The sequence below is a fragment of the Ambystoma mexicanum genome, chromosome 6q (genome assembly GCF_040938575.1).
Source record: "Ambystoma mexicanum isolate Mex_15411 chromosome 6q, UKY_AmexF1_1, whole genome shotgun sequence".
In the NCBI taxonomy this organism is placed as follows: Eukaryota; Metazoa; Chordata; class Amphibia; order Caudata; family Ambystomatidae; genus Ambystoma; species Ambystoma mexicanum.
Window position 1 is genome coordinate 1,472,195,827 of NC_090937.1, and position 15,305 is coordinate 1,472,211,131.

The 15,305-nt window shown below is 41.5% G+C and overlaps 1 protein-coding gene across 2 annotated transcripts in view; it reads right to left on the minus strand.

Moving 5' to 3' along the window:
- LOC138516786 (charged multivesicular body protein 3) overlaps positions 1 to 15,305 on the minus strand; it is a 939,210-nt gene that overhangs the window by 130,732 nt on the left and 793,173 nt on the right. For both annotated transcript variants that reach the window (XM_069632183.1, XM_069632184.1), the window contains one exon: positions 7,949 to 8,070. In XM_069632183.1, the coding sequence (XP_069488284.1) occupies positions 7,949 to 8,070 (122 nt within the window). The remainder of the gene's footprint in view (positions 1 to 7,948; positions 8,071 to 15,305) is intronic.

Sequence of the window (15,305 nt, forward strand, 5' to 3'; positions counted from 1 at the left end):
CAAGGACGATCATCTCTACCAATCAGTCCCTCCAGCCCTTCAGACTCTGACATGATTCACCCGGTGCTCACACATCTCATTGTTGGGTGACAGAGTCCCAAACATCAGCGCGGACTCTGGAACTGGCCAAAACCAGCCATCTGTGATACTTCTCGGCTCTTCCAACCAGGGAGGACCTTTTAAACTGTGTGGGCACTATCAAAGGAAAAGGGATAATGGGGGGGCGGGAAATCGACATGGGCTGGTGATCCCCAGATGAGGAAAATGTATCAAGTAGGGAGGAGGCCCTGCTTGATCCATGAGTACCATGCACATGCATTTATGCCAGAGGATTGGAAATTCTCAAAGCAGTAGAGGAGACACTGGAAAGTGCGAGTAGAAAGGCACTTGGAACGAAACAAGCCTCTCGGGTGTTTGAGGCCCGGATATCCACCCTAACCTGGAGCAACACCAGTTGGATGCTGATAGCACAACAAAGGTGAAAAGAAGATCAGAGACGTGCCATGCAAAGCATGTTGGACCTTGATGCTAAAATTAAGGTGTTAAAAAAAGAGCTAGAGATGGCTAAAAGATCTGTTGGAAGGTCTTTCGATTGAATTTGAAACAATCCTGCCTAAACTAGATCAATCACTGAAAGCAGATACAAGACAGGTTCTGTGAGGTTTCTTTTCAGTCTTTCAATCCTGGGGTATGGTCATTTTATTTTGCAGTTGTAATTAACAGGTTTTCTGGAATGGAAGTTTCTCTTAAACTCCATTGGGCCTTACAGTCATGTAGCAGCCTGGATACAGTTGGGATTTCTGGACTTGAGGGTTGGACATTAATTGTTTATCGCAATCAGTCTTTGCTTTGTCTTTTCTTCTCTCAAAACGAAATGGACTTCTTATAAGGGCTTCAACCAATTATTACAATACCTTTACTATGATTTGAGCTGTAATCCTCCAGCTTGCTCCCATACAAATCATGGACTGTCTCTGTTACCCCTATAAATTGCATTTGAAAATCGGTTGGATGAATAGCCTGTTTAGAATCAGGCAGGAAAGCTGGTGCAGTGAGCCATTTGCTGATGAACAGTAAAGTACCAGATTAGGCTTCTCTGAAAAAAGCAGGAGGGAAAACCGGTCCAGCAGAGACTCTGAAGTCTCAGTCAAAATGTTGTTAATATCATTATTCAGGATCCTCAGGATGCAGACTCAATTATTGCATAAGGGGTGAGGATGTATTTAACTTGAAATTATGCTGTCCCAAGGCATAAAATAAGCAGTGTTGCATATCAATTTGATAGGCAATTCTGTAGGTTTGCAAATTAAACCGACACTTGTGAAGCAACGCTAGCTATTTAAATTACCCTGTTCAGTGAAAGCACAGCTCGTCCTGCATTCCTCTCTTGCCCTCAGGGCACTACATCCCCTATTCTCTGTTTACTGCATGTTCAAAGGGGCTAATGGAGAGAGAGTACAGCATTAACCATATCGTTCAGTCTTAAAAATGACATATACCTGTTTTACGGTGCTAGCCAAGAAAGGGCTTTCTTTTTCAAATAATTGAAAATCAGAAGTAATATAGTTACTAAGCTAACTAGATCCTGTTTGGCAAAGACCAGTAGGTTTTAGCATTATCCTTTCAAAGACAGTGCTGCCATTCAATTCCTAAACAAATTAAGTTATATAATGCATAATTACAGTATTGTTACTGTAAACAACATCGTTTCCACACTTTTCAGTTAAGTTTAGATTAGTCTAAATCTCACAGTGACAACTATATTTCATTTTGTTGGGGAAGGTGCATCATATTGACAGGTGAATACTTTTCAAAATGTATAAGATCACACAGCCAAATGCTTTTGATGTCAAATCTAGTTTACTGACAGGCTGGTTGCAGACATATGTGCAAAGGGTGCTCAACCCACGAGCTGAACCCAAACTCCTTGCCATCCCATCTTTTCACCCTGTTACTTTATACTAGTTATGCTGAAAGGGCGATGACTGCAAACTACAATATTTTACCTAGTTGGTTCAGTGCACGGTCTACTATACCATCCACTCTGCTTAGTCTCTTACTTTCTTCCCTCTTAATGAATACACAACGCTAACTATATGTTTATGCAAAGTAGTGCCCAATGGTTCCATCCAGTCTGTACATATAGAGATCTGCTGCCATACCATACACTGTAGTGAGCCTCCAGGGCGTGCTTTGCTCTACGATTAAAATTGCATTATATACTAGCACCTGCAGAAAAGAGCTTGCTAATCTGGAGGCCGGAAACAAGCAGAATCTGCAAGTAGTCGCTCTCATTTCGTACTGACCAGCTGCGTCTTTGCCCAGCCTTGACCCTGTCCTTGGAGACAGTGCCCCAGACAACACTCCACTGTTGTGCCACACCTAGACGCCACCCTGCCCACTCACTGTGCACCACTCCTGCATGATCTGAAAATAGTTATTTCCAATTGCTGTCATAGGTTTAGTTCCCTTTAAAGGAAAGCAAGAATTGCGCACTGGATGGTTCCCTTAAAAAGAAAAAAGAAAAAAGAAAAAAAAAGTATTGCCACCCCCGATGGCAGCTCTCAGTGCCAATAGTGATAAATACAGCTTCAATGGGTGCGCAGGGCTGGAATGCTGCACCTGGCTTGGGCTTTAGCGCTATTAGCAGCCCTGCTGTCCCCCAGGAGGTGGTACTGAACACTATATTGAAAACAGTTGAAATCAATGACAGATGAGAACTATTTTTAACACATGAATTTGACAATTAGCCTACCCTGCCTGCCTCAACACCATACTTTGTACTTAGTTTGAGGCTATGATTTTCTTTAACATTGTGAACTTTTTGACTTATGAAACGTCTGAAATTCTCTTTATGCAGAATATGATGGTCAAGCATAAACTATATGGACGCTGCCCTGTGCAACACAGACTGCACCCAGCTGCACAGAGCCTTGCACTGAAAACTGTTTCCAGAGCCTTTTCGTCATATCTATTTATTGCGGTCTATTCATGCAGCTAACCTTTACATTTAACAGACTCATCTCGCTAATGTCTTACTTTAGCGGTACTCAAAAATGCAGTGTTGCTCGTTGTATGGCTTGCGTATAAATTACTTCTGTCAGAAGTAATTGCTCATGAAAAATACTTGCTAATCAATACAATTATAATTAGCAAACTCTAATCAATTTTTTTAAACTAATTTATGCCTTGCTGTCCATGTGAGATTATGGTGTAAAGTAGCCCTCTTGTCCAGATATTCCTTCCTTTATCAGTTGCTTAAAACAGATTAATCCCTTACACAGCAGATTTGAATAAACAAAAAGAACCACCACCAAAGAAAGCCAGAATGTGGATCCTTGGAGGAATAATATTCAGAACAAAAAGAAAAAAAATGTGCAACACGGGCATTCATTAGCATTAATATCCAACAGAGTTTCAGAATTGGATGATGTGCCATTCGGCCAATAAACATTAACCGGTAAGTTCCCATGTAAAATCAACCTGCGTTTAAGATTTCTTTGTACCATGCTGCAATGTTTGAGTGCCCTCTATGTGACGTTTTCAAATTCGAAATGAGGTCATAGCTATGCAGTGTACACAAGAAATATTATAGCACAGTGTGCCTCCGTAGGGTAAAATCTCTAATGGGCCATGGGGATTTGGTTCGATTGTCCAGGACAGTGCTGTAGTTTAAACAGCATTACAGAAGACAGGTGTCATTTTTAGATGAAACTCCCACTGGTTGCATTACCTCTCAAGTTATGGATGAAGTATGGATGCATGCAACATTTTGAGTCAAGGTGGGGGTAAGGGTGCAAGAGTGATTTTCAATTCAACCAAGTTAAGAACTGATGCCTTAGGCGCTGGTGTTGCTGCATCTTCTGTGTGTCTTAACTCTACTAGGAAACCAGAGAATTTAGAGAGACCGTGTACGTTGTTTCAGGGAGCGGACAGACATAGTGCAGCGTTTTCCTTTTAATACATCTAGATCATAAAAACATTTGGGTCTCAGAAAAGGTATGAATAATGAAGTGTGAAAACCTTTGCCGAGTACAGGAAAACATGTAGATGATTTAACTACACAGGAGGGGCTCTCATTTACAATGAAAGCCATTTCTTTGTTTGCAATCTGGCCAATGAAGGGTGCAAACTAAACCAGGGTGATATATAGAATTTCAAGAAGGAAGAATTGCATCTTTTTAGTAAATGTGTACCTTAAAATGTCAGAGAATGCTCTAGGTACAGCTTTATGTTTAATAAATCAATAGAATAGAATACAGTCGGTTGCATTAGGGGTTCACATTACTACTCTTAGTTACTATGGATAATTAGAATTCATGCATACATTTCTCCCAACCACGGATCCCATTACCATAATTACATTGAAAACATATGCAGCTAGAGCCTTAAGTGACGATTTTAATTTCCCAACTATTGAATATTTTTTTAGGGGGGATTTTGATGCGCATCCCCAAGACCGTTGAAAGCCAATGACTGAGTGACTGATACGAATCCTTTTGCAACATCTCACAGTGGATTCTTCTCTTAATAGTGGAAATAAAATAGGCCAATCTACACTAAGAACCTGGCCTTTAACATTAGAAACTAACTGCGTGTCACAAGTCACCTCTGGGACATGTGAGAATGTCCACTTTCTGTTGCTCAAATTCTAGATTTATTTTATTATCAATGCCTGTGTCCATCTGTGTAATCATACTGAGGAGCATCTAATTTCAACTAAAATAAATTGCTATTATGATACGATAGGTTATTTATAACGCGCTTAATACCCAGAGGTTACTAAGCGTGGACCCGGGGATCGAACCTGTGTTGCTCTGTGTCGTCTTGCTTCCAAAGCAGGCACGTTGCCCCTGAGCTATCCTCCCGAGACTAGATTAGACAATGGTTAGCTTATTAGTCATATGGATAGCAATTTGGTATCAAAGTTAGTGTGCCTCCCACCCCCATCAAGAATTAAGGTTAAAATCATGTTCAATGTACTTCCTTTGAATGGCTTTAGTAAATCTAGTAGCACAGAAAGAATGTGTGAAAGCCGGCTTGACAATATGGCCTCCTGTCAAAGGAAATGCACATGAAATTATTATGGAAGACTTGGAGTGCTCAGCTCCAACATATAAGGCTGAAAATAAGCATATTGAATAGGGTTACGAAAACCTTACACAACACCTGAAAAGGAGGAATGTTACACAACTGGCATGTCTTAATCATATCTGCATGCAAACAAAGAAAAAGATTCAAGGAAGTTTTGAATGGAATGGCAAAACATCAAGGATAGGAAAGTATCTCCTGCGATTTCGGAATACAAAAGGGTATCTTGCATTAAAAAGTTTCATCAGGCTTAATGTAGTCCTTTTAATTCCTGAATGAGGTAGGATTTGGTAATTTATTTTTTAACCCTTCCTTTGACTCAAGAACAGATATGTAGCCCGTCATTAATAACTTAGACCAGGATTCCTGGTCTACTACTGCACTAACTTGGGCTGCTTCGATTATCCTAAGAAAACTGTCCTAACAAGATATGGGGAAATGGGATACCTACCACCATTAGAATATGCTGGCAGGATGGGCAGTAGGCGACATTAGTATACACGCTCTGATAAGAGATTAATTAAACATTAATCGATGGATGGGAATGTTACACAGCTAGACCTCAAACTCATCCTGATGGCAGGAAAGGGGAGAGGAGGAGCAGGAGGAGGAGGGTGTAATGGAAGTGCTCTACTTAAATGCTCTATAGCATTCATTGAATGTTCTTCTCTTTTCTTAGTTAAAGAATAGATTTTTATAAAATGTCGTTAAAATGTTCTATATAAAAAATACAAATTTATCATTAAATTCTGGTTTGGTTAACATGTTTCAAGATAAATTCCTTGTTGGTGACTGGAGGGAGGACATCAAAATTACAAAACATCCCCTTGTGGAATTTTAATGGAAAAGCATTAGCAGCTAATACGTTAGACGGGCTAAAGGGCTGATTGAATTAAAATAGATGTGCCATGGATTTGAAAATTGGCGTTCTGAAATCCTGTTCTACAAATTACTTTTCCTAGATAACAACGGCCAATGTGGATAAATATGTTAGGCACAAGGAACCAACACTATTACCAAATCAAACACTATGGAAAAATACATGAAATAAGTGTGAGTAAAATGGCAAATTTAGGAGCTCTGCCTCAGTGTATTACAATAGCTCATTGTGCCGATTGATGGATTATGGGACGAACGAGCTCCAATTGAGAATCTATGCAAGCTTAATTGGGCCTGATGGAAACTCTCGCTGAAACCAGGGTGCTGATTTGATTGCAGTGTTAACCAGCACCTCATGTCCATGCTAAATTTGGAAATCAAGCCCTTAATTTGATAACTAATGCAGATGACCTGGTTTTGAGTGACCAAACTTGTGGAGAGCTGCAAAGAAGCGTAAAAGGGCATAATACTTATGTGTCTGCCACCACATTACTGCAATAAATACATTAGATTAGTTCTGCTCATGTGTATTTGAAACCATTTGCTATAAGAAGTGAGTCTCCTATTTCAAACCAAATGTGTCCACTTAATTTTGAATAAAACATTTTTTTTTACATTCGAGTTATGTGCAGTCTCTTCATTTTGAGTGTTTTGCAACGGTTTCCAATTCTTGAAATCAACGTTTAGCCACCAAATGGATTTTATGAGTAAAATGTCATGAGACCGAGGATTTGGATGTTTTTAGGTCTATGATTTGGGTGTTTGACTTGCACTTGTCCTCATTTAGCTGTGTGTGGGGTCACCCAGACATGGAGATACAAGCGGTATTTGAAATAAAGACTGACTAATCATTTGATCTGATAACATTGTAACAAACTAAGCAAGTCAAATATGTAAGCATATTTCTCAATTGTAAAAAATATTTTCCTTGTTGTCTATTCTTTGACTAAACTGTTCTTTGTTCTTTTTAACCCATTTATTATGTTACTGTTGTTATTACAGAAAAGGGGAGTTTTTGTAAAGACTTTGCACTTTGATCTTGCATGTTAAAATATGGATGCCTTTCTCTAGGACTGCCTTTGACAAACTAATCATGGGTCTATATATTGTAATTAATACATATTCAGTGTTAATTGTATTTTTCCGATTCCTTTGGAAAGTTTAATGATCGGACTGTGATACTGAGGATGACAGTGATCTTGGATATTTAATTTCTAGGGTACTTTGTACATTACTTGTGCAGCTCCTTTCAAGTCTTCCGATGATGTAATTCTCTGCAGTTGCAAAAATGAAACATTCGTTGTTATAGCATGTGCACGCTTCAAGTAAAAAAAAAAATAGCAAATTCCTGTCTTTCGAAATACATTTAAAAAGTATTGTCCTTTTCAAAGGTTACTTGTTTGGTTTGGTTTTTTATTTGTAAAGCGCAACAAAGCAGGAGGGCATCTAGGCGCTTAAGAATATGGTTACAGTAAGTGCAGTAGGCAGGCAAAGTTACAATATTGCAGATCTGGTATACATTGGCACTAGTTAGTACAGGAGAATACATACATAGAGAAGCTTCATTGCTTCCTGTCGAGGTGAGCTACATCAGGTACATATGAGACATAATAGGTTCAAAGGAATATATACCAGGGAAAGCTCACCTCTTGTTGCGGGGAACTACATCAGGTTATATATGAAAGACAAGGTAGGTACATGCTTAGGACACCAAGCATCCTTGTCTACCAAGGATAAGGACAGTATGTCATATGGTCTTGGACTTGAAATCTTAAGGAATGGTAGAGAATGTTATTTTTAAAGATCATGAGGAGCAACCTGTGGTATTTCATAGCTTGCTTTCTTAATCTGCCAAACCTTAGCAACCTTGCGAAATGTTGCTTTCATATGACAGACTGTTCAATTACTCAGCTTTATTAAGTGAGCACCTTTGTTGTGAACAGGCACTGAAAGGTACTGAACAACTGATTCTTCTTACCTTCATCATTTCCTTAGACAAGTCCCTCATCGTCGCCTGGATTTCAGGGATTTTGACTAAGTTTTGCATAGCCTTCATGACTTCTGTGCTCTTCTGTAGTGATCCTGCCACTCGAAGAACAGCTAAAATGATAGCAAAACAGGCATTTCATGTTTTTTTGGAAAATTAATCATTATGCAGGTCAAAAGCAACAATACAGTATGCAATGTTAATATTTTGGGAAACACTTAAGAGTTTGCGTATACCATTTATGCAAGGTCCTAGGAAGTCATTGCCCCATGTATGCTGACATTACGAGTCGCATTATGCTATTCAACTTTTTTTAATTGACACATCTGAAATATATATACCATAACAAATAAACGTTAACTGGTAACTAGCTTTACAATTTAGGCGATCATTTCTGCATGTGTCATTTGAACATCAATTTCAACACTGCTAGCAGGCAGCCTACCATTGAATCTTTTCTACAGAACTCTGCTTTTTTTATAAGATCTAGAAGGCAAACAACTCATACATGTATACGCAACATAGTGTAAGCAGATAACCACAGACAGCATGTCATTAAAAATAATATACTTGCAAAATGTGAAGGAATCAATCTTCTGATGTAGCTCTTCTGCCTTTCTTCTCCCTTTTAGTTTGCCATTCATCGCCCAATTTATTATGCTTGTACTGAGCCATCAATTATCCTTAATACCCCAAGCCTTAATAAAGCACAAAGAACTGAGCAAAAGCAGCGACAGCAATATGGAATTATCCAGTCACCATCACCAAACTATTGTGACAGACTCCATGAAGCTGAATTCCCTCTTAACAAAATAGGAGGATAGGATAAAGACACATACGTGACCAGTGTTTTTCCTATTGTATGGATACCGGTCTCCACCCGGTTCTCCAAAGCAACATAGTCTCAAGCACATAACACCCAGTCACTCATTTTCACGGCATACAGGTTCGCGGCTATAGCACCCAGGCACTGTCTGCCACATATCCTCTTCACAGGAGTATAGCGCTCTGCCTGCCGTTTGTAATCCAGACCAGAAGGATGGGGTCTGCCACACTAGCTCCTAATCTAGAGTTAGCGCACGCACTAAAGGAATCCCCCCTCCTCTCTCACACCCCTTCTCTTAATTACAATCAGGGAGATTTTTCTTTTGCATTATTTCTGTGGACCAGCTAAATTAGCCAGTCTTGGATTACAGGATATTTAAGAGTTATCCTAACTCTTAAAGAGTTACTAAGCAATCAAGGCAACTATTCATAACGTGACAATGATTTAAAAGGTACACAAAAAGGCTTTAAGGCTGAATGAGAGAAGGTCCATACAATATATCTGTAAGAATATAGGTTTTATAATAAAGTTGAGCAAAGTAAAAACTACAAATGTTACAAGTAAGAGGAACTGTTCAGAAATATAAACAAAAACAAGACACATGGTCGAGATGATTGTTTAAAAATCCACAACGTTCAACTTGACTTTAGTGAAGGACACAGGCTCCTAAAATTATACTAACCCCCCATACAATGCGATTCAACGACCCAGAAGTAATCAGAGGGAATGCACTTGGGGCCCCATGAACTGGCTCAACAAAGGCTATAGGAAAGATACGCGGATCCCACTGACGAGATCCTGAACATGACGAAGAAGCCCTCCTAGGCCATTAAGGAGATTGACGAGAGGATCTCTGGCATCAGCAACCAGGGAGGTAGGGGTTTCCGTCTGGGGGCACAAAGTCAGCAACTAAAGATCATTGACAGCAAACAAGTGAGTGAATAGGCCTCAAGGAAGACACCTGGATGAAGAAAGCACCCCAGAGTATAACCAGCTCCAAGACTGCAAATGAGTCCATGAAGGAGAAGCTGCAGAGGTTGCATTTCTTTCCTGGATGAGCAAAGTCAGTAATGAAGGGCCTTGCAAACATACGTGTGGCACAGATACTTCAGGAATGTGCCATGGACTACAGGGGCAAAAATGTGTACAAGCAGCTGTAGGGGCAGATCACGCATAGCATCCGTCAGAAAAAGGTAACGGAAACAAAGGGGGAAGCTTGGTTGTAGCCGCCGACTTAGGGCCCAGAAGTTAAATGTAAGTGTTTCCTCAGTAGGATTTGGAGAAACCTGGGGAAAAATATTGAGCTCATCACACAAATCAAGCAAACAGTGGACCGGGGTCTCACAGTGGGTGAAATGGAGATTAAAAGGTGGGTTTCTACCGGACACTGCTCTTCCATTAGGAGTGACATTTTGATGTTTCTCTATCAGTTAAGGGATAGGGTGCCTTTCACATTTACCCGTCTTCCTCACAAGGGATGTAATGTCATTCTCACCATGAGACCCTAGGTTAAAGGATTTGTTGCCTCCCACACCAGCAGAAAGGTTTCAAAAGTCTCAGAAAGCAAAGGGTGTCCAGCTCTTACAACACTTTACTAACCCATCTGGAGGGAAAGCCAGCTTTCTATAGGCGAGTCTCAGCTTCATGAGGCTGCCTCTTTTTCAGTCCCAGCACCTCCTTCAGAGTCTTCAAGTTATAGCTGCCTCCATTGCCACCGCTTCCAAGCTCCTCCTCCTCTGCACCATTCACACCTTCCCAGAGTCCCCTTTTACAGACCTTGACTATTCCTTAGCCTTTTATTGCTGCTTCAGATTTGCTTTTATACACCTTTGTGAGGGGCTTCCAGATCGATTGCATGCTCCAACAAGCTTGTTTGACTCTCCTGATGCATATCTGCGGTTTCCCCAAAGTATTCCAAAGCGAAACACCCACCCCTCTGGAAAATATACAATGGATTGCTCTGGTGTTTTGCCTTCCGCTTCCTAGCCCCTTTCTGGAACATCCTGCTCTCCATGTTTGCTTGCGGTGACTCTCTTTCTTACGTGATCCAATCTTTTCTGCAGTGCACCAGCTTCCCAGTCTGTGAGCGGTATGCAGTGCTCAGGAGTCAAAAACTCCACCTATGCAGGGTTCTCTTCCAACCATAAGCCCAACTTTACCAAAGCCTATCAGTTTCATAGCATCACGGATATCCACAGGGTAGTTTTCACACAGCAGATAGCCCGGTACAGATCACTTAAAACAGTCTATGGCCTTTCAGCTCCTACCGTTTTTATCCCCAGGTAGATTTTTGGCTATGGCTAAAATGTCCAGGTAGGCCAGCATTTTAAAATGTGAAAATTCACCACCAGTATTCGGACGAAGGTGGCGGTCAATATTCATCCCTAACAAAGCAGAGCGTTATGCTCACCTGGTATTCACGGGGGCACCACACGATACTGGGTGAAGGTCTAAGCGCTACCCCGGACCCCTCTCTGCTTGGTTATGTGCCAGACGTTGGGTAGCGCCTTTTACCAGGAAAATAGAGGGTTAAAATACTGGTTCTGTGATGGCTGGACTCCACCTTCCTCTGGTCCAAATCCCCTCCCTTGGGGTTATTGCTGCTCACCTTCGGTTTGTGCGTTGAACTCTGTCTTGCGTCTCTGTGCAGGTGCGTGTGGTTGGTGCGGGCGTTCCGTGGATCTAGTTGCTTCACTGGTCCGTGTGCCCTTATGTCTGGTCCAGACCGGCTGGGTCTGACTCTGCTGTCTTCCAGGCGAGTTATAATGTCTTTTTCGTCTTTATTCTGTCTTTCTTTCCCTCCATTTTCCCTGCCTTTGCGGCGTCTTGCTCCACTACGCTGTTCCCTAACAATGTCTCTTTTTGTTTTCACAGGGATGGTTGCGATCTGGGAGTTGCCGCGCCGATGGCTAAGACCACGGAGAGTTATTGAGGCGGAGCGCTGCACTGTTTATTAGTGTTAATTGCTAACCTGTGGTCTGGCCTCTTCTTTGTACAGATTGCGGTGATGTTCCGGAGTGATGAGCGATCGAAGCGCTGCTTGCCCAGGTAAGTGCTTTGTTAATGCTGACCGTTCCTTCTCCCTTGCAGGTTGCGGTGAAACCCGGAGATGGGCGAGGTAAGAGAAGCGCAGGGTGCTGCCGGACTCTCTGCTTGCCCAGGTAAGAATTGTTACCAATGGTGTCCTTGTTTCTTTACTTTTGCAGGTTGCGGCGAACTCCGGAGATGGGTGAGCTAAGCGAAGCGCAGGATGGATTCAAGGCCAGTTACTGCACAGGTAAGTGTTCTTGCTTGCTAATGCTGTTCTTGTTCTTCCAGGTTATTAATGGAATCTGGATCTAGGGCTTCAGGATCAGGCCGCCGGAGAAGCAGATGAGCAGAAGCTGGACACGTTGAGCGTTACACTGCAGGAGTGCAGAATAACTCGATGCATGTTCTGCTGTTTGGGTGTGGTTTAAATAGCCCAGACCAAGTAGTTCCAGGCCCAGCCACACCCAAAACACTAGACAGCATGGCTTGGTTCTAAAGAACTGAGCTGTGTAATAGGCCTCAATGTCGGATTAAGGTCCAAAACTGGTATTGCTTTATTCCTGATAATAAGGTGCCAGGACTGACTCCATGTATGTTTCTGATAGAGTTTTATGGCCGTTGGGGCCAGTGTGAAGGGCTTTAGCCCCACTTCTGCCAGGGAGCTGTTATACCCGAGGGGGTCAGGGGCATGGATCGTGACACAGAGTGGGGATAAAGGAAAACACATGGACTCAAAGCAAGTATATAAAACAGTATGGGTGCAAACCTAGCAACACAAAACACATACGAACATCAGCGACTATATAAAAATACATGGATAGCTATTAGAAGTAGAAAGAGTTCCAAGAAGTTCTTTTTTTGCTACCAGTAAGAGAAGGGCAGGAAAAGTAGAAACAACATGGCTATCACGAAGAAGGAATGGCATGTAGAAGTAATTTTTGACTTAAGTAAAAGGAAGACAGGAATAGTGCTTAGAAGAGCAGAGACTGTAAACACTTGGATAGCACTTTTATCAAAAAACTGCTTCGAGAGGCAGGAACTGTAAAACACATTTGTACAACAAAATCCCACAATGCATTATAAACACAAAGACCCATTTAGCAGAAACAAAATGATCTGAAACCGTGTATTTATATTTCAGTACAGAAGCACAACAAGACCAAAAGCTTGGGAAAACGCACAGATTAGACCAAACAGAATTCCTGCAGAAGGACACGAAGGATTGCATTGCCAACTAGCAAAATAGAATTATCGTCACACAGAAAAGTATAGAAAATGAAATGCGTGTACACTACTTTAGCAAGTTAAAGTATGTAGGCGAAAGTAGCTGCAATGCTCAAAGCCGGATAAATGGTGATTTCAGCTGAGAACAGAGACATCAAAACTTCTTAAAATTTTAGACAAATTTAACAGAGGCACAAGGCTGGCTGTCAGATCTGTATGGGGTAAACTGGACAGCGTGAATTGGCCCTACAACAAAACCTATGAAAAAAAAAAGTATTTCAAGACTATTGCTCCTTCTGAGCCAAGAGCAAGTAAAACTAGGCATAACTCAGGCCACAAAATGTCTACTCGCCAACCGTGATTGGCGAGTGATACTGGACTATGAGCAAATGAGGAATAATGTGCATTTGTAGAACTGGTAAGTGCTCAGGCTCCACAAACTTCACCAATAAAATGCGTTTTTTTAAATGTTTGGCGGAAAAGTTCCCAGTGGATCAGTACAGTGCTGAGCCATCGCCCAACCTGTTCCTTCTGTGGCTGAAGCAAGAGATTTATATGGCAGAGCTGATCGAGGCAGAGTGGTGTGCACAAGATATGATTCACACTTCCATAACAAAAAGTGCTGAGAAAAGGGGATAGAGGAGGTACCCGGTGACATGAGAAGATAAGATTTCCAATGGTAGATTTGCCACCATCACTGTGAGGCTGTATTAGAAAACTACACACCGAAGCGGACAGTTAAAATCTTTGTACTGATCAGTACTTTCTACAGCAGGGGCACATGCCTCCCATTATCATAACAATAGCTGCGAAGCAGGGGCAGTGAATTTGCTCTGGCCATCCATTCTGATCACATAAATTCTCAACAGCCGGCTCTGCCTCCGACAACTGCCAGTCATCAGCAGAACATTCTCTCTCAGATGCCCTTTAGAGTCTGCTACCCCCTATCCCCTCTCGTCTCTGCCCCCACACACTGATTGTTACTGACTCTTAGAAGCAAATGTACCCAACACTTCTGTCTGAAGAAGGCCCGGAGCGCTTGAAATGCGATCAGCAGTGAAGTTAGTTCTGTGAGTCAAGCGCTCACCGAGAGCTGTGTAGCACCTTCAGTCATACGTTCTTGTGCGTCGATGAGCGAACCTAGCGTTGAAATTGGATATTCATACCTTTAATTGGGCTATCATTGAAATGAAATGAAAAATGGCAGTATTGATCTCTTATTAGAAGTCATGCCCGCTTCATCGTCTTACTCTATATATTAAGTCGGCTTACACTATTGTGAACTTTGTATTAAATATTGTAGGCTTTGGAAGCCGGTTTCTGACATAGGTTCTCTGAAACATAAAACTGCGAACGTATCTTGCATTAAAACTCTTTAGCGTGCAATTTAAGTGAATGCCTATGCATGGATTCAGTTGTGCAGTTGTGCTGACAAAGCGAGTTTTAGGATATTACAGAGCCTAGGAACAGCTGCGAGAGAGTAAGTTGATGCCCTGGCCGGAGTGCAAATTTAGCTGGGGTCAAAGACCTTCTGTAAGACTACACTAGATGTGAAATGTATGAAGACTCCTTTGAATAGGGGAAGAGTCAGACGGATACATAAAACGATGGCATGTGGTTCCCATGGCATACATATACGACCATATGGGAATAGCTGCAGCTATATATTAAAACCTGTGTCTGAGGAAAACTAATTCTGTTCCAACGTTTTCATTTTTACCTGAAGGTTATTTTCTGAGAATAGGCGGGTATACAAATAAGTATTTTCCCACACAATATTACCCAATTCTGCTGATGTGAGAATAAACTACACTGATCCAGGGAGTTGAAGTTATGAATACCGTAGCAAAGGTCTGAAGGACCTTGAAACACTGCATTTATAATGCGCCTATAAACAAGTATCATAGATGAGGTCACTGCTGAAGACTCAATGCTGGCAAGATAGCTCAATGAGTTAACACTAGCCCAGACATTTGTGGTCATCTGTGTTCACCGGTAACACAACCAGCCCAACATGGCCACTTATTTCTCCAAGATCGATACATTGAAGGCCAGCACATTGCATAAGAATAACAAATTGTTATAGCATTTAAAGGTGGAGGAACAAGGCATAAAGCACTTAATAGGCGATATCGCAGGTAAACTTGTCAAGTTGCAAGCAAGACCATAGCTTGATATTCTGTCAGCTGGCAATATCAGAATATTAAACTCACTATTGATTCAATATTAGCCCTATTCTAATCTCAATTATAAAACTTGAAACTCCCA